Source organism: Strix uralensis, chromosome Z, assembly GCF_047716275.1.
Source record: "Strix uralensis isolate ZFMK-TIS-50842 chromosome Z, bStrUra1, whole genome shotgun sequence".
In the NCBI taxonomy this organism is placed as follows: Eukaryota; Metazoa; Chordata; class Aves; order Strigiformes; family Strigidae; genus Strix; species Strix uralensis.
In genome coordinates this window covers 28,207,682-28,233,738 of record NC_134012.1, presented here as the reverse complement: position 1 = coordinate 28,233,738, position 26,057 = coordinate 28,207,682, and the positions used below count along the sequence as shown (strand labels likewise).

Below are 26,057 nucleotides of genomic sequence, written 5' to 3'. Positions count from 1 at the left end.
CAAAGCAGGCCTTTGAAAAGCATGGAACAGACATCTGCTTTGGATCAAGATCATCGGCAGAGCAGCCACAAGAACTGTGCTTGCCAAACAGTCACAAAAGGTCTTGCCAGGCCTGGGGAAAGCCAAACATAGACTGTACCAGCACTTGCACAACATTTTTTTCTACAGTACATTTCTATTGCCTGTGACGTCTGCCAAAATAAGAAGTCTTTTTCATCTGGAAGTGACTGGTTCAAATGCATCCCTGGGCACTAGTCTGTGGCTCCAGGCCAAAAAACACTGCATGAACAGTCCTACTGACACTGAAGGGTTACAAGGTATTAACAGTCTCTGCAGGATCCAAGCTGCAGTCGTGAGCATCCACCGGCTGTTTCTGGCCCATGTATAGTAAAACATGTTGACAATACCAACCTAGCTGTTTATAGGCAAATAACAGAAACAAATTAGTGCATAAAAAACACCACTCTGATCATTTTGTCTTCCAGCCTGACAAAGCCCTTGAAATTCACCTTCTGATTCTTCTTTCAGCCCCATAATCTGTGTTACAATTAACAAATACAGTTCAGGGGCACAGGAATGGAAAACAGAAGACAAAGATTCTGCATTAAGGGTCTCCAAAACACCTGTGGTACAAAATAATCCATATGTATCTTTACCATGGAAACATGTTTTGCGTGATGTTTTCTGTTTAACACAGTCACCAAAAAGATGGTGGAATGTCATTTCAAATGTAATCTAGCCAAAGAATTTAGCTATGAAATTCACACAAGAGATCTCAGTACCACATGCAGATACAGTTTAATGTATAACTTCTTGGGAAAAAAATGTTTAGTTTCATTTTTCCCCAAAAGAAAAATCTAAAATTTCAATAAGAAATGTAACTTTCCCTCCTGCAAAACTCTGATGAAGATGTTCTTTTAAAAAAATGTTTTTAAACAGGAATGCCCTGTGATACTTATAGGTCTTCTTTTGCACTGCTTTACAATTAAAACAATGTCAATGGAGAGAACATCTGGAGACAGTCAGACACAAAACTATGTCATTCATAAAAACTCTGGATTTTGTGAAAGAAAAAAATCAGCTGTAGAACCCAAATATTCATTAAATGGGCAAATTCTAACTTGTTTCTGCATTATAGTTTGAATATATATGACAGATTTTTAACATGCTGGGCAGATTTTGACATAGTACCTCAGAAGCATTTTGCTCCACACATTTTTTTATTTTTAAGTATTTATAGATGATGAGCTAGTCTAAAATGAGTTCAGGTTGAAATTAATTAGCCTAAGTGGAGAAAAAGACACAAAGTTTTCTCACCCAGGCTATGACTCTCTTTTTGTCTCTTTTCCCATTTTGAGCTGTCCACGTAGGCTGCAGAAAGAAGAGATCTTCTACCTAATGAAGAAAGAAATCACTACATAAGTCAGGTAAGTCAGACATCTCTAAACAAACTAACACTTTATTAGATATAGCCCTTTTCTGTCACATTTACTGAGTCAGATGCATTAAACTGTCTTTATGGCACACCTGTCAGCAGCAGCTACTGTAACAGTTTAGATTCCCTGTATGTGGATGAGTCATTACCTCGTCATTTTTAGAACAGAAAAGCTTTTCCCTAGAAGTTTTTTTTCAGTGTGAAACAAACATTCCCAAACCTGAATTCTGTATTTAAGAAAATGATAAATTTGTAAAGGTAGAAGAAACCCCAAACAACAATAAAGGACTGCTGCTTTGTGCACACAAAACTTTTTCACCAAATGCTAGCAACTGGCTAAATATATGTATAAAAGCATAAGCAAAAAAGATGAATATGCAGAAAAAGGCTTTTCAGCTGTTGTTGGAAGGTTATTTTTTCCACCTGTAAAGATTTGTCTCACTGGAAATGAAAGGTAGATGCTCCTCTGGAAATATTCTATTTTTTATCACCTCAGTTTTTTGCATCTCCTGTGAATTGCAGAGTTCACTCGAATGTTTTTGAAAGTTTTTTCTAAATACTCTTTGTACTGCCTCTGAAATCTGCTCAAGATGCTGTTCTAGCTTTTGAAACAAAATGGAAATTGTTTCAACTGAAAGAACAAACCACATCTGTACATCACTCACAGATGATAAGGCCCTGAAGATCAATGAGGAACATCTGGATAAAATTTGTAGACAGAAGACATAGAATACATGCAGAAGGTTGCAGAAATTAATGTTAAGAAACATGAAATATTTTAAAAACAGACGTTACTATGCTACACAGAATTCTTAGCAACTACCTTAAAGCCTCTACCTGAAAATCTACCTGCTACCACTAGAAGTTTTTTATTCTTGAGTGTGAAACAATTTTTCTCATTATCATCCTTCTGACATGCAATTATACACAACATCCAGCTCTGAACATCTTTGCAAATTTTTGTCAAAAAGACCTGGTACACAGAATTCTGCAGTCACACTATAATAATACGTACAATGCTTTACCAAAGAGTTAGAAAGTAAGAAAATGAGGTATTTTTGTTTGGTTGGGGTTTGGGTTTTTTAGGATAAACTTCCGTATGCTTATTCACAGCAAAAGATGCCACTAACGAACACAATGGTTTAAAGAACTATTTGCTATAGCACAAGCAACTGTCTGCATGACAGTACTTCGTGCAGGTAAGCTGGAGGTCAGGTTTGAGTTCTTCACGCAGGTTCCAGTGCCTGAGCAGCTCCAGTGCCAGAGGAGAGGGCAGCGTTTTTTGAGACATGGACGTCAAGCTACCAGGAAGCAGCACTGAGAAATTTCTGCTCAGAGAAGCTGAAAAGGCACAATAAAGTTACCCATCACCACCACACTTTAAGTAAACCTTACTGAGTTCAGTTCTTGGCAAAAGTCAGCATTTTTGTAAAGGTGGTTTTTCAAAATCATCTGTCTTGGTTTGCTTCTGCCACCCGAGTTACTAAGTTTTGCTGAACACTTACTGTCGCGGGTTTGGCGGCCTCCATACAACCCCGTGTGACCTCCCGTGACCCAAAAAAGGCAAGTCCTAAGATATTAAGCTATGAGATCGGCAAGGTGGAGTAGCTGTAAAAAACAAATTAGGAATACTCTCCCGCACAGCATGGTAGTGATACGCCGTTCTCAGAGCAGTCCCCAATTATACATATATATGTATAAAGACGAAGAAGTCCCCACGCAGCTCCCCGTTCCTGGAGGCGGCCACCGCAGCCCGCGGCAACCACGGCGACCCGAGGGCCTGTCCTCTACAGCCCGGCCAGGCCCGGCCCGCGCCATCCCTCAGCCCACCCCGACACCCCCGCTCCGCTGCCGTGGCGAACCTCGCTGCCGCCTGCCAGCGGACCACCGACCTGCCGCAGCGCAGAGAGCCCTCCCGCTCCAGAGCACTCCTCGCCTGAGCACGGGGGCGGCCATGGCGCCGAAGGAGGAAGCGAGCGGCGGGGCAGGCCTGGGAGCGCCGCGCCCCGCCCCGGCAGGCCCTGGCGCAAGATGGCGGCGGTGCTCGCTGGCGGCTCCCAGCGGGTGGTGTGGGAGGCGGTGTGGCGCTCGGCGGTCCGCCCGCCAGCCTTGGGCTGCTGGGGCTGCGCGCCTGGAGGTACCGCGGGCTGCGCGGCGGGGTCGCAGGGGGAACGGCGGGGTACCCGGCTGGGGCCCTGGGCTGTCAGCCGGCCGAGGGATCACCGGAGTACTACAACTCCCGGCAGGCCCGGCGACGGCTGCCTGCCTTGTGCTTGATGGGAGTTGTAGTTCCTGCGGGGCTGTCCCCTCTCGGCGCGGGGTGTGGGGCACGGAGTGCCGAGGGGCTCCCAGTGGGCTTCAGAGCGGGCGCGCTTGTGCTGCGGTCGGCAGGCCGAGCTGGTGCAGCAGAGTTATCCCACGGAGAGGGTTGGCAGCAGTGTTACTCAATCTATCGCGTGCTTGCCGCTGGCTGGATGTGAGCCACTAAAAAAACCAAACCATGCAGCTCTGTAAATGCATGTTTATTCTGGGAGGATGGCAACGTCAACCAGACCCTGGGCTGCGACTGCTGGTTGTCACCACCACCAGCACCGTGCCAGGGCTTCAGAGGCCTTTTGAAGGCACTCCCTCGCCCAGAGGATAAAACGGGGGAATGTGGAAAGGAGGTGTGTGGCAGAGGCCTCCCCTGCATAGGCCCCATCTGGGCTCCCAGCCTGCTGCACCAGTGTCGGTGGAGGCTTCAGTCAGTTTAGAGGTCTGTTAGACACCTCAGAGACATGAAGATCCCCCCTGAGTGGTGGTCTGCCCGCTGTTCTTCACTGGCCACGTTTATAGGGGGTTACAGCATATCTGAGGTAAAGCAGGTTAGTCGGTTGAGATCTCCAGGATGGCCTGCACTGCCTGCATGTGCCAGTCATTGTATCAGTCCTCCCTCCTTTTTTCCTTGGAGGCCCTCTTACTTGATTTTGCACTGGTTTATTTCTATAACACTGTAAAGTGTGAATTTAAAGAGTGGTAGAATTCAGCAAATTGAATTCAAGAAGGGTAAAATTCTGCTTCCCCAAGCTCTCCACTAACACCACCTGTGACTGCTGAGCGTCCATGTGGTGGGGTGCGCCTGTCCCACCCCAGGCACTGGCATAATTTCTGTATCAGCTCTGGAGAGGCCCAGGACAGGGATGGTCTTTCAGTGTTAGATCAGCTGAGAAAGTCTGTGGGAAGTAAATGGTATGAGAAGGTCCATGGAATGTAAATGGCAGGGTAATCCAGCCCAATTTCATGCTGGATAAAGTGTATTTGTTTACACATTGGAATGGTTTTCATTAAATTTAATGGCTAAAGGTGCCATTTAATGGATTTTTTTCTTCAGATTTTATGAGGTGGGTCTTTAGCATGCTTCGCTTGCATAGAAAACAAGTTTTTTTATTTGCACAGCCTGTTACATTTTGCTAGGGAAATGCAGAGGAGAATAAATAACCTGAGGTCAGTACTTGCTCTTGTCCCTGCAAGACTGGAATCATTCTTTAAGAAGACAAAAACTTAAAAGATTAGATTGTGACAACTATTCCAGTGACTCTCTGTTAAAAATCATTGGTTTAAAATAAAAATCTACTGGAGAGCTAGTTTTGTGACAGCAAAAACTTCACAAATACATGTGCATGCTGCTTTTGCTGAAGGAGCTTACAACACTGTACAGTTGAGGTCAGGACCCAAAGTGAATTTTGATATTCTAGACTCAGCACTTCACTAGGTCTCCTGAGTGTTACTACAATCCAAATAATAAGCTTTGTGTTTTTCCCTTTTGTCTTCCTACTGTGTTTGGAGCTTCCAGAACAATGCATTCTACAATAGTGCAGACAGCACATGTGAGGGAAGGAAGCTGTGCCCCTATGAATTGTGGTGAACAAAGAGATGACAAGACAAATCATTATAAAAGCATGAAAGGGGAGGAAGATCTTATTCTTGGGCAGAATCCTCTTGTACCTTGTCTAGGTGGAGAGGAATGGTGTCTCTAGTTTTTCTTTTGCACATCTAATAAATATATACTTCTTCATCCTTGTACACATTAACTCTGGAAAGCTGCAACATAGCTCGGTTTCTTTTGTCGGTGACATAAGCAACTGCAATTTTTGCAGTCTTTTTATTAATGTCCTGCTGTCAGTGGTCTGGCATCAGACAATAATTACTAGCAGTAATTCATAAATGCAAAGTTCAGTAGTATTAAAATAGACAGTGTGACATAAAACTCAACCTCTTTTTTTCTTATGGTAGGGAAGCGCTATCTACTAACAGAAGATGATATAAAGTTACAAGCATTTCAGCAGATGAAAGTGGCAATTAGAAATGAAGTTCATGGCAATAAAGGTATTAGTATTTATTTCATAATGACCATTCTCAATTTTAGCGGGAGTCCTAGTAAACAAGACAAAGTCATTATCATATGACACCAATTGACCCCATTTAAAGCAGCAACTTATGTCTTCCTCTTGCAAATTTTTTGTAACTAAAATTTTTGGAAGATCTGAGGCTCTGTAGAATGAAACAATATTAGTTATGCTGTGTTGGAAAATGTGGAAAAGGTTTCAAGTATGCAAGATGTTTACATAAGACCTGAAATGTTTGTGTCCTTGCTTTTCCAACTTTGTCAGATAGTCTAATAAAAAATGCTGTTTCAGTCTACAAATCTTGCTTCAAATATATCATCAGAGAGGGTTAATACAAACCTAATAGCTACTTAACTATCCAGAGAATGCCTATGCCTGTAATTCTGTTTTATCTGCTCTGTAAATTTAGTTAGTTTATTGTTTTAGATTTTTTTCCTTTTACCTAATGTAAGTTCTCAGCTGTACACCCAATTCCAGATGATGTATGCATACTCAGAATATGAAAAAAAATTTCAGGTTTTCCAAACTAATGAAGGAGCAAGATTGGTGGATTTTTTTCTGATGATGATTTTGTCATGCTGTTTACAGTGTATACAAATTCCTTTCTTTAAGGAACATAAATAAAAACATAAATCTGCCCTTAATATTTAAGAAAAGTTAAGTAAAACTCCATTTCCTGCACCTGTTTAATCATATGCATGTGTTCTAGTGATACAAATTGACAATTGTTCTAAAGGATTTGATTAATTCTAGGTTTTTTGTGTGGAAAGGAAGAGTCAAATAATCAAATTTAGTTTTATATAAACTAGTTGTCTGGGACAGAGAGGGAGGTGAAGTCAACATGATAGTTTTTCTATATTAAGTAAAAGTAGAATTTAAATCAGTCAGTGGCAAGCCGTAATGTTATTATATTTTACTGTGATGATGAGGTACTTGTATTTGGTATTATTCATCCTGTACTTGAGATACATTTAATTTATTGCTATATGTCAATCACTCTTACTAAAACAGGTTTGTAGAAGCCAAATACCTGGCTTTACAGGTCACAGTTGGCCTTTTTGTTTTGTACAAATAGTAGCCTCTGAGAACTGATGAAAACAATGTGCTAAGCACCTATGTATGTGCATGGCTTCTGTACTCAGTGCTTAGTCTAATACTTGAAAGATGAAAAGAAGTAATTAGGGCTAGTAATAAACTTGGTTTGGAAGTGGAAAAAGCAGTAATAACTGTTCTGTTACACCAAATATATAATAGCTATTATTTATTATAATGCAACTATTAACTGTAATAGTTATACTCTTAACTACAGCAGTTAAACAATTGCCTACAGTAGTTATAATAACTATTATGTGTTCTTTACAAATCCAGTTTGGATCCCAGGTGTTTTTTAAATTTTTGTGCACCTCTGAACTGATCACAACTATTATATATGCATACTTATATGTATACATTCTTCTGACTTCACAGGATTCAGCTCTGCATCTCAGTCTTGAGTAAGACCTTGTATTTGCATGTAGTAACAGATATGCATCCAGTAGCTGTATATGTTGTTCTCTGGGGCGCTTGCTTTGCACCTCTTGTGTAGGTTACTAGCTTGGAAACAGCAGTGACCCAGCAACTGTTACAAAAAAGTTCACTTCTCTCCCCAAGACAGGGGACAGAACCATTAGAGGAATGGGGCTGCCAGGTGGTACACATGATTTTTGTGTATGTCTGAATCAGAGTCTTGAGATTAACAACTGAAGGACTTGTCTTTGTGCTTGCTTTGTCACAGGAGAACGTGCTGGATAGAGAAACCTCTTTTTTGAGGGGGAAGGGAACCAACTCTAAGTTTATGGCTAGGTATAGAAATATATCAATTATGTATAAGACTCTGTGTTTGCATGAGTTATGAAGGAATTTAAATCTTCTGTACGAACAGTGTTGAGTAGAAGGAATGCTGAGTGGGATTGGTTTTGTTTGTTTGCTTGCTTCTTAAAAAAAGAATGTAAGGCAGAAAATGTCACTTACAAAACTTCCTTCATCTTTAAAATTTTTGTATTACCTGACATATTCCATAACCTACACAATGAAATTATGTTCACAATAGCCATCTTCTTGGTTTTCCAAGTCTGACATGACTTCATGGGGACACCTAGGCATGCTTGTCTGTGAGAAGCTTTATGCATTTTCCTTGGTGAATAAAACAAGCTTTCTGCTTCACTGAATCTCCATGTTTCAGGTACCAACTATGCAACATAGGTAATGGAATTGTCTATAGACTGCTGCTATAATGTGTTTTATTTTCAGATCCGTATTTTAAAAGTATTAAAGAAAAATTAAAGAAAAATGGAATTATTCTCAGAAATGAATTAAAAAATTTACTGCATTTATGTCAGACTTCATCTGATGTGGAACTAGCCAGAAAAGTTATTTACAGGTATTTTTAACAATCCAGGTAACACTTTTCTCTCTTCATTTTTTTGCTCTTATTAGATCATCTCGGGTTATGTCTGCAGTTGAGGGCTTGCACTAATTCAGTGGCCATATGCATAATTAATCCCTTAAATTAAGGCTGTATTTTCATTTACTTTGGATCTTCCAACCCTTCTGAGACTCTCAGATCAAAGGAGAGTCAAGCTAGAGGAGCAAAGGGGTGTCTTACTGTATGCAGAATGGGTGGTGAGCCACACAGAAACATCCTCTCTCAGCTGGGAGATAATGGTGTGCTCAGCAGCATTTCCAGCCAAGACAAACCCGGTTATAAACTGGACCCAGCAGTGGCAGGTCAGGAGATTTTGTGAATGAAAGCCTTACCAGCAATTTCAGTGTAGGAGCTATAAAGAAAAAAGTGGAAGACTTTAGTTTTGTATTTTTTTTTCTATTTTTTAGTATAGGAGAGAAAAATTTGAGGTATCTTAGCAGGTATTGGTGCTAAAATAGACTGCTGCAACTTCCTGTGATACTGCTCTGTGAATAAAAGTAAAGTAGCTGGGAATTTTTATGGCAGAGACTCATTCTATTACTAATCCAATGCAGGTTACTTTACTGGAAATAGAAGACATTACATATTACTAGTTAATTTACTAGTTTGATCAAACCAGTATTTTTTCCATAAAATTAATCTCCTGTTATCTAAATGTCATTAGCTGGTGCAGATAGAGAAGTGTGCCTCTGTCATTGCACATACAGATCTTGCTGTCTATTTAAAGCTGTTTTCCCTTGACAAATTCCATGTCCTGTGTGATAAACTTTTAAAAATTTTTCTAATAGGTACCATGAACAGAATGGAATTGCAGACTTAAGTAATTTTAAATTTGGGCCCCTCTTTATGAGGCTATGTTATGAGCTGGACCTTGAAAGACCTGCAGTAGAACTTATCAAAGATCAGGTAATTCCCCTATATATTTTAAAAATATTGTTGTTGTTACTGTTATTAGTCCGATATGAGTAATTCATATGCTACGCGTGAGCCTTGCATGAGCTTATAGACTTGAAGTGTATGTGTTGTGGTAGCAAGGACGTCTATGACATTAATGTAAGGATGCAGATTACATGGGTTTTATTTTATAAATAGCAAAACAGTAACTAAAAGAAAATTAAATACTAGTTTGATAAGTTAATTATTGTACTTGTGTATAATTGCATCATTTGAATAAAAGGTATTGATTAAAAAATAATTCCTGAAATGAACACATGATGCATGTTTTCCTGAATCCTGTGTTGCATTAGGTCATTCTTGGAAGTGAACACTTCTGAGTTTTTATGTAGTAGTCCTCTGAAATCCCTTGGATTATTTTCACCAACAGATTTATCATGTTACTCTGTACTTCAAACTCACTCTGAACCGTGTAGAGGTGGTATGATGTTCCTCAGCTCAGGAACTTGGCCATTTTAGTGCTGAAGAAACTTAAGGACTTGTTTTTGAACATCTGTAAAATGCTGTGTGTGATATTATGACAAGATATTAAATATGCCCAGTGTATAATAAATTAAAAAGATTCTGTGCAATAATATTGTGTCTTCAGAAGTATCTTGTGGCCAGTGGAAAGTCATGTCTATGATGTTAATTCATTAAAGCATGAGATGTGCCTAGCCAGAAATGGAATATGAGGTTTCTTGTTTTGGTTTGGTTTTTTTGATTGAGATCTATGTCATTAAGACAGGTCCTGCAGTACTTGCAGGACTTTGTAACTGATATAGTAAGGTACAGTACCACATCAGACGCTGCTGCAGAAATTTAGACTTAATACCTCTGGCATTTTATTTGTGTATTCCCAACACACAGTGTGATTGAAGTGGAATGTAAAATATATTTGCTCTTTCTTCTCCTACTATGTCGTCAGTCAAGCCCTTGTGCTGATCTGCTCATCATTTGATACTGTGATTAGCAAAAAATTCTTTCAGTTTCACTGTGGTGGTACTTTACCCCAAAGACATTAATCACCTGCAAGCTGTATTTCTGCTGAGATTTTGGAGCTGCCATTAGCCAGTGACTTCTGCTTGTGTTAACTTAGAGGTCACAATCTATAATTAAGAAAAAATGATAGTGGGAATCTCTCAGAAATTTCTGTTTAATTTTAGTGAGCTTTTGACCATACTGAGTCACTGGTATTTTAGAGGTTACTTGACAGAGGGACAGTCAGGAAACCCAGGGAGTTAAATGTTGAATTTGCGAAGATGGGGCTTAGTCGAGTCAGAAGACCTGCTAAATGCTGTGCACAGTAAGAATGCTCACTGTCTTAACTTTATTTATGTTTACTCTGTTTGCATGTTTCTTCTCCAGAATTTGCATGGTTTTTTCTCAGAGAGTACATCATTCCATATTTTGATGACTATGTTGTTTAAAAAGGGCCATTTTGAAAGTAAGTACTGTGTTTGCTAAGGCAAATGCATTTTGAGGAGGATGCTTCTCACTCTAAGTGTGTGTGTATATAAATATATATATATTTTTAATGAATATTGCTGATTGCTTTATGGGTTTAGAAGGCCAAATATCAAGTAAATCTGTGTAGATGTGAATGAGCTGCAGTGTAGTGTGTAATAAAAATGGAAGGCTGTATTTGTTTCATACTTCCAGTGGTATTCCTATCATTCTCAGATGCACAGAATTGTGATTATTCAGGTGGCTTGTTTCCTAAACCCTCTTCTCTGAAGGCTTAACTTCTGTTTGATTCTTATTTTCACATAGCTTTTTGTTTTCTCTATTCAGAGTTTGTTTTACATGGTTTTTGGAGCAGTAAGTTCTTCAACATTTTTTTGGCATTTGTGTCAGAGCAGGGAAGAGTACCCTTTTTCCTTTGATAACAAAATCAGATGGTAGTCTTGGTTTGTCTTACTAGTGTGCCCACACAGAGTGGCTACTGCAATATTTAAGTCAAATGCTTTAAATCAGTTTGGTCCTTTGTGAGGATAAGAGGGAATCATCTGATCTGACTGAAAAGACTTTCCTTGAGAACGTATTGAGTATGGAGTAAGCTTTTCAAACAAATCCCTTTATTGAAGTTTGTTGAACATGCAGTGCTTTGTCTCTTAACGTCTGGCAGATCTAAAGCAGTTGTCCTAAAAGTTGAGACTGGGCCACAGTAAAAATAACTAGATCAGAGCCTGAATGCAGTGTTGTGGTGTAGTGCAGCATGTGTGTTATTGAGGAGCTGTTAGATAGTTTCCCTAAAATGGTGGAAGTGTTGATCATGTGTTTAAAAGGCTTGCTTTCTGGGCAGTTAGGAATAATGAGAGTGGTTTGTCAAGTATCTAGAATTTAGTTTTAGATTTGTGTGAAAATAATAGAACAGTAAGGACAGATGCTAATGTAGATTGAAAACCTCCTAGCTGGGAAGAAATATTTACATCCAACTGATCTTAAATTAAACTTTTAAAAATGTATTAATTTTTTTAAAAATAACATTTCAGTTTACATTTCTATTTTGAAATAGACTTACTGAACTCATAACATGTTGAAATATTTTTTTTTCAGTTACTAAATGTACAGCCTTAAATTTGTGAAGTGAGTAACACCAATGCATTTTTGATAGGTGCTTTGGAAGTTCTGGTAGAAATGAAAAAACAAGGTATACCTTTCAACAAAGAAACCTATCTACTTGCATTTGCAATATGTTACAAACTGGTAAGTATTTTCAGTTTACATGATGAAAAAGTATTTGAAATGCTTTCTCTATGTCTTCCCTTTTTTGGATTTTAAAATTTCCTTATGTTCCCAGTCATGATTTGTTATCTAGTGCAAATATTTTAGACACATTTAAGTCCTAAATTGCTTCGTTGTGCATGATATGGTGCACATATATAGCTTCCCATAAAAACAAATGTCGCAAAGCAAATCTCTAAAAAAGTATGTGGACATACACACTAAGGAACAAATTTGGTACAGCCTTTGATTAGCTGATGGTATTCTTTCTCTGGGGTCTGTGCATCTCTTCAGACTGTACTCTGCTTGATTCTCAATAGTGGTTTTATAGTCTGGCTTCCTTAAGAGACGAGGCATATATATGATATGTTCCATTTGTCAGATATCTCCCATGTATTTCTCCCCTCCCCCTCCAAGTAACCTTGAACCATTTCTGTAATTGCACCAAATTTGACAAGGATTAGAGTTCTCAAAGGTGATCTGTTACTATGTGCCCGATGAAAATGAGAAAAGAAACCTGGATGAACGCCTTCAGTGCAAGACAGGCAGCTCCTTAAGCTTAACTGTATTTTTAGCTCAGAGAGAAAGAGCGTGAATACAATAAGAAACTAGGCTACACAGGTTCTATGAGTGTTTTATTAGAACTGTTTCCCTTTTGTAGCAAACTGACATCCCCAGCCTTTTTTATTTTGACCTTCCTCTCTAGTTTTGAATCAGTTCTGCAATTTGAAATATTAACATAGGCCCTTTGCAGACTCAGTAGGAAACTCTTTTTTCAATTTCCCCATGTTTTTAGGAAAAAAGACACTAGCTGAGGATTTCCTCAGGTTTCTCAGTTAACCATACAATGAAACTGAGTGCATATGTGATGAGAAGGAGTTGGCCTAAAATGGTAGCTCAGCAGTAATTTATGTGGTGCTTCTGAAATTCTCAGGTCTAATGAATCAGGGCTGCCTTTAGGTCAGGGGAAATAGAAAGCCATGTGGCTTTAGTGTTTAGAGTGTGGGGCAGTAGGCAGAGCTGAGGAACACCTGCTGAAGTTGTCTGATGTTAAAAACAGCTAGAGATTGATGGTTACAGTCAGTTTAGGGATGTTACCCTATGTAGAAGGCATCCTTTTTAGAAAGTTATGAATATACAAAGACTCTGACACTATGCTACAACCCATGTTTATAAGCTGGTGTTTGCTACTAGCATCCACTAAGGCAATATTTACCACTGCAGAGTTTTTCCTTGGTCTATACTCTACCCATTTAGGTAAAGGCTTTCACAGAAACCCACTGTGTTTCTCTGAGGTATCCTTTACTCCTTTTGCTGTAGTTTCTTCCCTAAAATCTTTACATGGTCCTTTCCATGGCTTGCTGTCAGAAGGCTTGGATCCATGGCATGTGCAACAGTAAGAGGTTCCTGAAACTTTTGTTTTCTACTACTTCTGGCCATACCTGTGCTTTCAGTAGAGAACATGGCCCATCATTACTTGTTTAGCAAATTGATAAAAATAGGGTGGAAATGAGTCTAAACTGTCACCTCCTTGTTTTAACAGCCACAATAAATTTGTGGGTTTTTTTAAATTCGGATAAAATATTATCAATAAGGGAATAAGCTGTAGTAACCCTTTATGCACTAAAGAGGATTAGGTGGAGCTCTTTCAAAAGCTTAATCTGTTGAATCAGCTGTTACTGGTAGGAGGAGAAACCATGAAGCTCAATAGTGGTTTTGCTCATGATGCAACATAAGAAATTTCAGAAAAAATCTTGAAGGGAAATATTTTTAAGATGTACTACATGAATACTGGAAAAAATGGTGCTGGTATCTTTAAGAGCAGTGCCAGGTTAATTCTTGGTTTCTTTTGAATAACCATGCCAGAGACCAGTACAGAAACATTTACAGGATTTAAAACTCAGATTATTGCTAGTGGATAAACAAAGGAATTAATGTTTTATCTCTGTACAGAAGTGTTTCAGAGGTCAACTCTAAAACAATTCTGGGATGTTTAAAATCATAGTAAGGCACTGCTATCCTCTAAGGTAACAGATGGTCCTTCTGTTAGTGCAGGAAAGGGCTATAGGCCTTTTGATGACAACAAAACATTTATGTAATAATAATCTCTGGTGGCAGAATGTTTCTAAATTTTCAAAGAACATGTTTTAAACCACAGGTTTCTTATGTGTTTTAAAAGATATTTTCACAAGCTGTGCAGACCATTCAGTGGAATGGAAAAGCATCCCTTAAACACCCAAAGGATGACCCTATCCCTTAAATTATGGCCAATATTTTGCAGGAGTGACACTTTGAACGGTAGGAACAGGTATCAACACCAAATACTAGGAAGGAATATGAAGGCTCTTATCCATATTGGTGGTACCAGTTGTTACAAGACCTTTGTGCTGCCAGCTTTTAAGTTTGGCAGGTATTATTTTGTTTGGGGTCAAGTCAACTCTACTCATAATTTCCAGTGTGAGAAGCATTGTTTTTGAGAGTTGGTGGTTTGTGAGATAACACACAGGTAAACTCGTTGCCTTTTACTATAGACTCCTATTGAAAACAGTCCCAGCAATAATGGAAGGTTTCTGTGTTAGAAAACAGGCTAAGCTATCTTACTAGAATATATACATTGGAAAAGTCTTGCAAGATTTAATATGTAAGGGAGGCTAAAAATTGCTGAATGTTCAAATTTGCACATACACAGATTTCTCTAGTGTCATGGTGCTGAGTAGTTCAGTGCTTAGAAAACATAATTTTCATTAAATGTTGTCACAGAGGCTTACAAAATCAAATTAGGCAGATGACAAACTCAAACAAAATTTATTTTGACCAAAATTGTTGAATGGGTTATAAAGTAGGAATGAAGGCTGTTTTACTTGAAATCACTTAACACTCTGACAGACATTAGTAAACCACAGGTTCAAGATGACAAATGGAATTAATACTGTGCAGCCAACTCAGGATCCTAAGCTTGGAGTGATGACTCAAAGTGTGCAGTTACTCACCTATAAGATGAAGGCTGTCAACCTTTAGGAGTTTTCTTAGGTGGCATCTGAACCCAGGGGGAGAGTCCCCGACTACAGACCCACTACTCCCAGGAGGACTGACTCAAAATGGCCCTCCAGTGGGGCTCCATTTATACCCTAGTCAAATCTGATATGTGGTTGTATATGGTTACAGTCCAGAAGTTTCTTTTGACAGAAATATTTCATTGGTTGGGGGCCCATCTTCCAACCATAGTCACTATATGTCTTTGCCCTGCTGATTGGGCAGCTGGACCCCCAAGTCCGAACTACTATTTTTTTCTGACAGTTGAGAAGTTTCTAGTGTTATCGGGGGGGCAGTGTGCACCTTCCACAGAATCCACAGTAATGCCTGACTGGTTTCTTTGGAATGGTGGTACAGTCATCTCTTCCTTCCAAAGTTAAAAGGGAGCACAGTCTCAGTGAGCCTTAATGCTGACTGTGCATCATTATTCCTTAATTATTTTCAGACTATTACAAATTACTGTTAACAATGAATAATACAGTATCAGCCAACAGTGTGACATCAATCAACAGTAGAAACAATCAGTTGTGTAACCACAGTCAACATTATAATAACAGTCAGCAACAGCAACAATCAAATAGGTAAATACTATTCTACAATTGCACTGGAACGTCTAATATGTGAACAGGTTTTAAGGGAGTATACTCCACAGTTAACACAGATTTCACTACCACATGCTTAATACAGCTTATTATAATAAAAATTACTGTAATCATAATTATAACCATTATTAAAGATTGAAGGAGACTGGTTAGCCATCCTCACATGACGACCAGTTATCACACTGGATACATTCAGACATAGGGAAAATACCAAACCATTGTTGCAGAGCATGGACTGTCTGATCTGCAGTGGCTGTACTAACAGCTGTGGCTATAGTCAGTCCTGATACCACCTCTACTCCTACCAAAATATTCTCTTCCTGTGGAATGGCTTCAAAGGACCAATAAAACTGATTTGCGAGGTGCTCCAAAGAGCTTTGCCTTGTTTAACATGTTGGGCTGGTGCTTGATTTGCATGGTTGATTTTGAGCCTTATTTGGCATTGTGGGCAAGCTGTGAGGACTGCCTCACAGATTTTCATAGACACTGGCCATCCCCGAGACCAACACTCATAATAGAGGTCTGCTTTCCCTGAGTGGCCTTGCTTAGTGTGCAGCCACTCAGCCAACTGCCCCCAGTCTTCCTTTTTGCTGTCAACCACCTTCATTTGGGCTAGGTTATCTACTTGTTAATTCCATTTCTCAGCGGGGGTTCCACTCCTTGCATGGCCCTTTACCCATCCCACCTTTAGGGGTGGGATCTGCCTGTTTCCAGCAATCATTACCAGACCTTTGTATAGCCCACCTCCCACTGATTGGATTCCCACTGGCATAGCCACTCTCTGGTGCCCTTATAAGTCGCATAGCAATCAGTGTAAATTACAGTGGCACCATTCTCCACTGCCAGCAGGAGGGCACCCAATTCCCTGACTTGTGTGCTACCTTCTCCCTTCTCTGTAATTGTTTTCCTGGTACCAATTTCCAATGCTGCTGCTTTATATTGCCACTTTGATCCTACTTGATGGGCAGATGCATCAGTGAACCATATTCCGTGCATATCTGTGCCTGCCACAAACTCAGGTGTTTCCTTAATTGGAGAAGATTTGTAGGGCCAACCCAACAAGGTTGAATCAGGGTTTAGAGGCTATTGTAATCTGGAGGCCTTGACCAGGCCCTCTTTCAACAGGAGCAACTGGCTAACCTCTTCGAAGTAGACATACCACTTCTGTATCATGGCCTTCTGGGCTACCCTCTCAGGAAGGGGTGATTCTTTAAGGATCGAGTTTAGTACAGGGAAAGGGCTCTGCACTGTAATATCTTGTGATGTACGTAACCCCTCCACTTCTTTAACTGCTCTGGTAAGTGAGAGGAGTCCCTTCTCCCACTCTGAGTACTGTTGTTCAGTTTCCTTAAATGAGGTGGAAGAGAATAACAAAGGTCTAGCCAGCCCTTCACGGTACTGTTTGAAACACACCATAGTACAGAGTGTCTGTGGCAAATCCTCACTCCACCCTTAATGGATCTCGCAATCCGTTGCAATGGGACTAGCCTCTGATACCTCTTCATCCTTTAGTACATTAAGGGCCTCTGTATGTTGCAGAGTCCTTACATGGGTGGCTTTTGCCCCTCAGCTCCCAAAACTGCACCCTGCCATTAGATACCATTGTTTCCCCACCAGCACATTGAATCCCAATATATTTCCCTTATAAGGACTCAAAGCCCCTTCCACAGCTGTCATTCTTTTTTCCCCAGGTAGCCAAAGTTGAGTTCGAGCTATGGGACATTTTTCTGCTACACCAGTTACCCCTATTATTACCTTAACTTACGGGCTTGTTGCTTATTCAAAACACTAATTTTGGCCCCTGTATCAATTAAAAATTCTAAACTTACTCATCTTGGGCCCATGGGAATATGTACAGGAGGTCCATAACTGGTGTTCACCATGCAGAGTGGGTGACCTGAATCCAAAACTGCATCATCTAGTTTTTTAACTGTCAATTCCTTTTGCAGGAACACAAAAGGACTAGTTATGCTATCATAAGAAGGGGTGTTTGCCCATTGTTTTTTAGTTTTCCCTTCTAGCAGTTCCACCAGCTTTCAGATATGGTCAGTGGACTGTCTGTGCAACATCAGCCTGAGTACCCCTAGTGTTAATGCCTTTCACCAAAGGTTGTTCCTTCCTGGATCATGGGTCTGATCCTCAGAAGGGTTCAGACCTCAGAAGGGTTCAGACTCCTGCTGAGGAAGCTGTTTGGGGTGGGAGTTCTGACTGGCTTGCCAGCTCTTTCTGTTTTTATCTGTGCCACCGCCCAGATCAGTCCATCCCATCTCACGGCCGTAAGTAACTATATCATGTAGCATCTCCGTCCAGGTCAGTACATGCATGCACAAATTCCGAGGGTTTTGCTGATTATGTTCAATTGCCCCCTGAATCCGTTCTCTGAGGGACTGAACATGTATTTTTAAAGTGTCCAGTAGTCCCCTAATAAGAGATCTAAGGTGACTGGGGTCCACCAGTGCAGCCATTGGTATCCCTTGCTGCCTTCTTTCATACATTGCCTGAGCACAAGCAGCCTTTTGTACTCCTTCCACCAGCTCTGACAACCCCTTCAATAGTAATAGGTTCCCCCCGCTCTTTGGGATCCACACCCCCAGCCCAGTAAGCCACTTGGGATGTTACTGACTGGTCACCTGCTGGCCCATCACTGAGAAATGCTCCTGGACCCTAGAACCCCCCTGTTTCATCATCCGTCAGCGATACCCAATCACCTCCAGTTACAGAAACTCTCCACAGATACTTGGTTTCTGTTTTGCCCAGCTTGTGTGAGAACTTAACTTGCAATTCACTGAGCTTGGGCGCCGCCCAGGGGGGTCATGCAGACAGTGGTTTGGGGGTTCCACCTTGTGGGCCCATGTGCCTCTCTGTTTTGACAAGACGTCCTTTTCCTCCAACTCCTTCAGAACATTTTCATCAGAGTCTCCCCAAAATGTCTCCGTCCCAATCCTTGGGGTCTGCACCTGCAATCAACTTCGGGATTTGGACAATACTGGGGGGCTTTTTCACTTGTGCTAGCATGATGTTTTGTTCTAATAGACAAATCTTGCTTCTGATCTCCCTTTAAACAATGTTTCCAATTGCTTTTTTAAATTATCTTTTGCCAATCTGTCAAAATCATTATTTCATTCTTGTGCTTGAATCAAGCAGCTGCCTAGGAAGGCACACATAATTCCTTTGCCTTTGCTGTCTCTACTATCTCTGTGGCAATGTTCTATTCTCTACAACTGCTCATGGGTCAGACTACTTCTACTTCACCTATTGTATACCTGGGGGAGAAAGTCTGCAGCCATGCCTCCCTAAAAATTCCTCTGTTGACATCCTGCCGACTATGCCAATTTAAATTTCAAAGTTTCTTTTGACCAAAGTATTTCATTGGTTCGGGGCCCATCTTCTGACCATAGTCACTATACGACTTTGCCCTGCTGATTGGGCAGCCAGATCCCTAGACCCCAACTACTAGGTTTTTTTGATGGTTGGGAAGTTTCTAGTGCTGTAGGGGGTGAGGGGGGTGTGTCCACCTGCCACAGCTATCTACTGTAGCATTTAGAATAAAGTAAGGACAAAAAGTCTACTTCCTGATTTGGGAATGATTAGAAAGTGGAAAGGAAAGTGTCTCTTGGTTTTAGCATACTGCTGGGGTTGTTTTATCTCTTGTAGAAGCCAAAACAGTTAGGGCAAGGCATAGTTGTTAAAATAATGGAAGTTATTTTTACCCTCTTCTGAACACTGTAGCTTTGAATATCGTGTTTTGATGTAGTGTTTCTCAAGAAGTGCTGTATAGAATCTGCTTGGTTGGGTTCAGATATGGATTGCCTTGGTGATCTTACATATGTTGACTTCTGAATGCCTTCTGAATGTGATTGCAATTGCCTACAGTCCTTTCAGATCACAGGAATAACAAGTGCAACTCAGATTTGGTATTTCTATGCAGGACAACCTGGAGTCTTGCAGAATCTCCGCAAAACTGCTTGAAGAAGCCCAGCTAAAAGGTGACACGTTACCACTGCGAGCATTCTGCTTTGCTGTGGCAACTGCCCTGAAGCAGGTCAGAACCTTTTGTTTCTATTTGTGCCTGAATTTCTATAGTTCTATAGTTATAGTAAGATAGTCAGTGAAAGGAAGCATAACTCATCAATGTAATAACTTAAAGTACTAGAACTTTTAGGCAAACAAAAGAGTAGGATTGTAGACAATTCCCATGTAGAGTGAATGTGGAAATTCTGAAATCCAAACATATGTCACGAGTCTAATGCACAGGTATTTTGTGCCAGTGACAATGCCATATAGAATATTTTTAGAAAATGAAAGAGAGTTGAGCCACCAGGTTGGATGTAGCTATGGACCCAGCCCTGCAGATACTGCTATTTAGTGATGGTTTACTTTAAATAGAAATAAAATTACAATTTTAAATATTTACACAACCATCTCTTTAAAAATGTTTACTTTGGGAGGCAAACTCAAAGGCTGTGATATGTATTGCCCTACTGCCTGGGAGGTGGCCTGTCCTCTACAACATGTTCTTTTACAACAAGGTTTTCATACACCTCATGTGCCTTAGGCACTGCTATGAAGAGGGTCTGAGGCATTACAGGGTGAAAGATTGAGCAGAAGAATAACAATTAGGAAATTTTAAAGTCTAGTATTTCCTCTGCCTTTAATTGTGCATACAGCTTGAGGAAATTCTGAACCTTCTCTGTTTCATGTCCAAACAGAGGTCGGAGGCACTGTAAGAGCTAGCAATTTGTTCCTGTTCACAGATTTGAATGAATGAGGTAGAATTGCTAATTTTTTCTAATGCACTCTGTGGTCTTTTTTGCACTGTCTCTGAACAGAGACACTGAACAATAGCGTCATTGAAATTAAATTATTCATGTGCATGATGGCATGACAGGGCTTCTTATTGGCACTGAGGTTAAAAAACAAAATCGCTGTCTCTGAAACAACATGAAATATCCTTGATGCTGTTGCTTTATGTAAAAATCAGTTTACATTCTTGTTTTGCAAGCAGAATAATGCTCCACGTTACACTTAACTATTTCTTAAGCTGCATGATCTTTGACAGTACATCTTGCTCTGAGTAAGATGTTTCTTGATCCCAAGTAACAGTGGTTGGTCTAGTAAATGTCAGTGTAACATTTGCTGTCTGTACAAATCAGTTGATGGCATAGATACAGTACTGTAAATGCGTATGTCCAAAAGGTTAAAAGTGCTGGGCAGGATAAATACCCACATTAACACATGTTGCAGTTCATTTAAGTACTCTGACATGTACCAAACGGAACACCTGTGTAGATCTTTTATCTTTTAGGAGCTCTCATGTTCAGTGTTGGTTACATGCTTCCTTTCCCTGATGATCTGAGACAGGGAGTACTGTCTGGTGTTCTAAAGAGCTACATGACATGCGAAATCCAGCATGGGGTGGTCCTTTCACAGGCTGAATGCTGTTGGGAGTCCCTGGATCTTGGTGAAGGAGTTCTAGATGCTGTTTTGTGATTCATTGAAAAGTTGTGAAAGACTGTTGTTTTTCTTGAACTTTTATTGTGAAAGTGTCACACATGTTTAACTGTATTTTTTTTATTATTTATAATTCCTTCCTAGAATGATGTAGCGCAAGCCAAATTTTATTGTTCCCAGATAATGAAAACAGAGAACAAACTCTACAATAATCTTAAAGTAAGTATGCTTGCTTTGTATTAGAATCTTGAAGAGAAGTATACTATACTGGACAAAAAGCTCCCATGTGCAGAGTAACAGAAGGCCAGCTTTTTAGTAGCACAGGCATTTATCAGTACTGTTGCTGAGCTTGGTTTTGAGCCAGCAGATAATTTCTGTCAGCTGGATGAGTCACATTCTGAATTGTTAACACCCTCCCTGCATTTTTTTAAATTGCTTCTTGCTATAGATGGGAATGGAACGTAGATCAGTCCTACATCTGCGAGTACAGACCTGTGAACAATTTCTAATTATGACTTTGTGACTTTTTGATTTCTTACTACAAGAGATGCAAAAACCCACAGCTCCAAATAAATGCCTCCCTTAGCTGTGCTCTGCCCACTTCAGGCTTCCTTCAGCCCTTGAACCTTAGTCACATATGTACAATTTTTTAATTTGATTGCATGGTCTGCAACCTGAGAGAAAGTCTACCACATGTGCCCTGTAAGTGACCTCTCTAAGCTATGGAAAAAACACTTTATTAAAGAAAAGCTAATGCAGCTCCATCAGAGAAGCACTACCACCAGGCTCAGCCTTCCTTTCCAGGTCCCACCTGCAAAAAAACCCCAATCCTTTGAGGAAATTGATTATTCTCTCTGCTTTCTTCATGATTAATGTATTTTCATCAGTTCAGCATCTAGAAATGTATTTTGTCCTGCTTTGCTTTATGTCTTCCTCAAACACTTTTTAAAAGTTTCGTGTTCTGACAATAAGTACTATTGGTGTGGTGTGATTGTATTTTATTTTCAAGGTTCTTGTCCAGCTCAGATCTGGTTCACTAGAAGAAGTAATCAAGACATTAGAGGCAGCAGTGGAAGTAGATAATCCTCCCTTTGTGAAAAAAATTGAGTTTTCTGCGCAGGTGGTAAGTATACAGTAATGGGAAGAGGTCCATGATACTTGGGTGAGCCCTGATGACAGTGGCTCAGCTACAGAACTTCAGGTGCCTGAGTTCACCCTACTAAAGTTGTTTGGGTTCTGATGCATTCAAATACTGAAACAGCTGGCTGCCTTTTGTACTGTTGGACAAAGCACTTAGCTGTCTGCTTCCCTTTTTTATTATGGATCTTGCTCTTAGAAGCTCAAATTTCATCTGAATGTAGATGAAGTGTTCCCTAGTGGCATTAAATATTTAATCTCTTGCCTTCTATGCTATTTTCATTTGATATAAATATGAGAATAAAGTTCGGATCACAGTGATATTGTTAGGTTGGTAATATTTTCAAAGACCTGTGATGCTATACAGGGAAGTGTGATATGGGAAATAATAGCTTTTGCTATTTTACTGTATTTTACGATAAAAAATAGCTTTTACAGTATTGAACACCAAGAAGACTTCCTTCAGAGCATATACATACCCCCTATCACTTGGTAGTGTTGCTGCTGCTTTTCCTGAAACTTAGTGTATTTATTAATTTTGAACATGTCTATGGAACAAGATATTTTAAGACTGTGTTAATGATTAAATACTTAGCCTTTCACTGGTGCCTATTAAATGAATAACTGATACGTAAAATATAAATACTAGATAGAAGGGGGACATATGTTTCAAAACATAGCCCATATATATTAACTGCTATGTTGAAAAGAAATTTTTTTAAGCAGCATTTCATTTTGTAAATTCATTTCAATAGATGTTACATGTGGCAATGGTGTATTTTGCTGGCAAATTTGTAACAGTCCCTAAGAAGACTAAGCATTAGTCCTAACCCATTCCTTCCATAAAAGGTTATTGATCAATACCATTTTTTAAGAGATTTACTTATACTTGAGCTCATACTCTGTCTATGGCATACAGAACTTCTCAGTGTTCTGTCGTCTGACTTTTGTTGATTTGTACTGTACTGTACATTTAGTGTGATATGTAATAATTAGAATTGTGCTGATCTGGAAAGTAGATTCCAGGAAGCAATTACTTTTCCTGGGTTTAAAAACAAAATAATGGTGTTAGTCTGTACTAGGGCTGAATGTACAACTTTGAGGAAGTTTTAAATCTAATAAACTCCCTCTAATAGGCATCCAGTGCATTTCCACCATTGTCTGGTGACGTGTAATGTGTTCTGCCTAAAATCCTCTTATGAGTCATTGCATTAGCCACATATCTTATGTTGTGTACTTTTTTTTTCCTTTGAGTGATTGCTGATCTTCAATATGGTGATTGAATAAGATCCTCATTTTCTGAACTGTAATAGTCTGTCATTTTATCCTCCTTAGCTGGCTACAGTCAGGGAAAAGATGGAAGAAAACTCCGACCTTTCTGCCAAATTAGGAGATATTTATACAAAACTACAAGCTTCAGGACGGATAACCATGTGCACACTGGAAGACATGCTTTTCCAGATTTCTAGTTCAAAGAAGACCCCTGTAAAGCTTTTAAATCAGAAACAATTGGGCTATCAGACTGCTAAATCGCTTCAGTCAAATCTGTTGTTGGAATAGTTCAATATTTGATGTCAAACTGAACTGCTGTTAGCATCTCTTAGAAGCCAGGTTCAAATAAAAATGTCCTCTCCCCTCCTCCACAATGAGCAATTGTTTAAGTTGTTTGTGTTAAACTGCATTTTAAATGCAAATCATGTAGCTTCTACTTTTCAGTTTTGATGCTAAAACAAGCCATGACTGTGGGTATTTGTGTGTTGTTCAGAAATGGAGCGATAGAATGGTTTGAATTTTTTCCTCAGGCACTTAAATCAGGATTTTCCTATGCTAAATGTCCTGATGGAAGTGAACAAAATAGTATGCGTTTCTGACCTGAATTCCATGGTTCATGAGAAGAAAATTCAGTCTTCTTCAAATGTAATATTCTGACTGAAAGCATAGATGCAGTCCAGAGTCTAGATAAAAGAGTGTGGAAGTGCTTTAACTGTTTATTCATATTCTGTACATCTGAAGAGAATCAGAGGAAAGCAAGCATCTTTTGATCCCTTCGATATCTTTTTCTTCAGAATCAATATATTAGTATGTTTTTTCATATCAAATGGGATTATGGAAGTGCTGTGGGAGGTAGCATGGTAACCAACCGGTTGTTTTCTCACTAGAAGGAGATTCCTGAACAAAAGTCAGAGTCGCAGAGTAGCCGCACATATTGCTTCCTTCAATTTTTCTGATATTAAGTCTCTCAGGATAAACAGATCTTGATACAAATTTGCAGCTAAGTCCTAACAAGTTTCTAAGAGCAAGTACGATCACTTTTTTAGACTAGGATTACATACCATCTTTGTAATTCACTCACATGTATAGCAAGTACAAAGAAGCTTCACGTTGACACAGATTTAATGACTCCAGGCCAAATGTGCTTGGTTGTAGTAATAAAAAGCTGTTTGTAACTATGAGTCCTGTATACCCAAAGATCTTTTCTCATTCACCATCTGGAATAGAAGGAATTGGAAACAGCTATACCTTGGGCGGCACTCAGGTACTTTTGGTTTACTTCTGCATATGAAGTGATGAGCCTGTTGGTACAGAACTTTGTAGTTCTGTGAGCACAAGACTAGGTGGAGCCCAGCCTGGTGCTCTCCAAGGTGGGCCACCTTATCTCTCCTTTGGCTTCTGTTCTTTTTATTTTATCTCTCCCCCCTCAAGTAAATGTTAGAAATCAAAGGATTCTTTCTGTGAATGAATCTGTGCATGCTATATGAGACTTTGTTGAAGCCAGTGAGTGACTTGTGAAGAAACAGGAACCTATCCATGCAAAAACACATCTTTAGCCATCAAAGCAAATATGGCTACAGCAGGTCAGAGGTTTCCTTCTAACACTGTAACATTTCTGTTGCCAATGTGTCTTGTTAATACTAAAGTGCACAGAACTGTTACAGAGTGGATGGAGTTTCATGCAAGTGTAAGTGAAGAATAATTTGAAGTTTGTATCACATTTTTGTGAAATGTGTGCACACTTTTTATGAGTGGTTGCATAGGTTAAAGTACTACATACATTAGTCTAAGAACATAGCTAATTACTTATTCTGAATATTGTGTAGGACATAATTTCACACATAATTCAGGAGTACAGGGTTCTAACCATTTTCTTTTCCCTTGGTTTCAAATTCTTTCAACACTTCCAATAGAATATGGACCCTTAAGTAGCTTCGAATCTTTTCTCCACAAATAAATTTGATACAGGATTTGTAAAGGCTGCTTGCCGTGTGGCAAGAATTAGTTTCAAAAAAATTAAAGGAGTGAACTACCTTTCAGTTTACTTGGTTGGTACTATCAGGACAACTGTTTGATGTAAAACTACGTTTTTATAGGCAATAGAAGACAGTTTGACCCATTTAGCCTGTTATACAGCAAATATATAAGGTCAATTCTGTTTCATTTCCTTATTTGGCACTTTCAAACTTGTATTAATTCCAAGAAGTTTGTTCATCCTAGGACTGAGATGTGCATGTTTGTTTGGATGTTTTAATCTGAGTTGGTTAGTTTCCTGACTGAGGCTGTAAGCTACCTGCAACTGAAGTAATAATAACTTCTATTACAATTGTCAGTATAGCTGATGTATTCCATTCTTTGTTGTCTTGACTACTTGTTTTCCTGAGGCTGATTTACTCAAGCTATTAAGTTGATAATTTGTTTTAAAGAAACACCATTTCTTTTTCTTGAGAGAGAAGGGGAATGCCTTTAAATAACAATACTTCAGTAGAAAAAGAAAGCAGGGACCCAAGAAGGATTAAAGGGTACATTCAAAGAAACACACAAAATTCAGGTGATTAAACATTAGAATATTGAAGGGTGCTCTGGAAGTGTTGTAGAAGACATCCTCCCTTAGGAAA

The 26,057-nt window shown here is 39.6% G+C and overlaps 2 protein-coding genes across 4 annotated transcripts in view; one reads left to right on the top strand and one right to left on the bottom strand.

Annotated features, from left to right (window-relative positions):
- The window catches only part of MRPS27 (mitochondrial ribosomal protein S27), a 47,563-nt gene extending 44,112 nt beyond the window's left edge, over positions 1 to 3,451 (bottom strand). The window contains exons 1-2 of one of the 3 annotated variants that reach the window (XM_074856838.1): positions 3,328 to 3,451; positions 1,318 to 1,395 (exon numbers count right to left, since the gene is read on the bottom strand). In XM_074856838.1, the coding sequence (XP_074712939.1) occupies positions 1,318 to 1,395; positions 3,328 to 3,391 (142 nt within the window). In that variant the 5' untranslated portion in view covers positions 3,392 to 3,451. Of the gene's footprint in view, positions 1 to 1,317; positions 1,396 to 2,625; positions 2,644 to 3,297 lie in introns of those variants that run through there. The other 2 variants (XM_074856837.1, XM_074856839.1) reach the window with 2 other exon arrangements.
- Positions 3,390 to 25,771, top strand: PTCD2 (pentatricopeptide repeat domain 2). The gene is given in 11 exon segments (XM_074856840.1): positions 3,390 to 3,459; positions 3,462 to 3,572; positions 5,708 to 5,800; positions 8,110 to 8,239; positions 9,073 to 9,190; positions 10,586 to 10,664; positions 11,835 to 11,926; positions 19,508 to 19,621; positions 21,175 to 21,249; positions 22,040 to 22,153; positions 23,503 to 25,771. Coding segments are annotated over 11 exon segments (1,221 nt in total). The 3' UTR covers positions 23,728 to 25,771.
- The last annotated feature ends 286 nt before the right edge of the window (positions 25,772 to 26,057 follow it).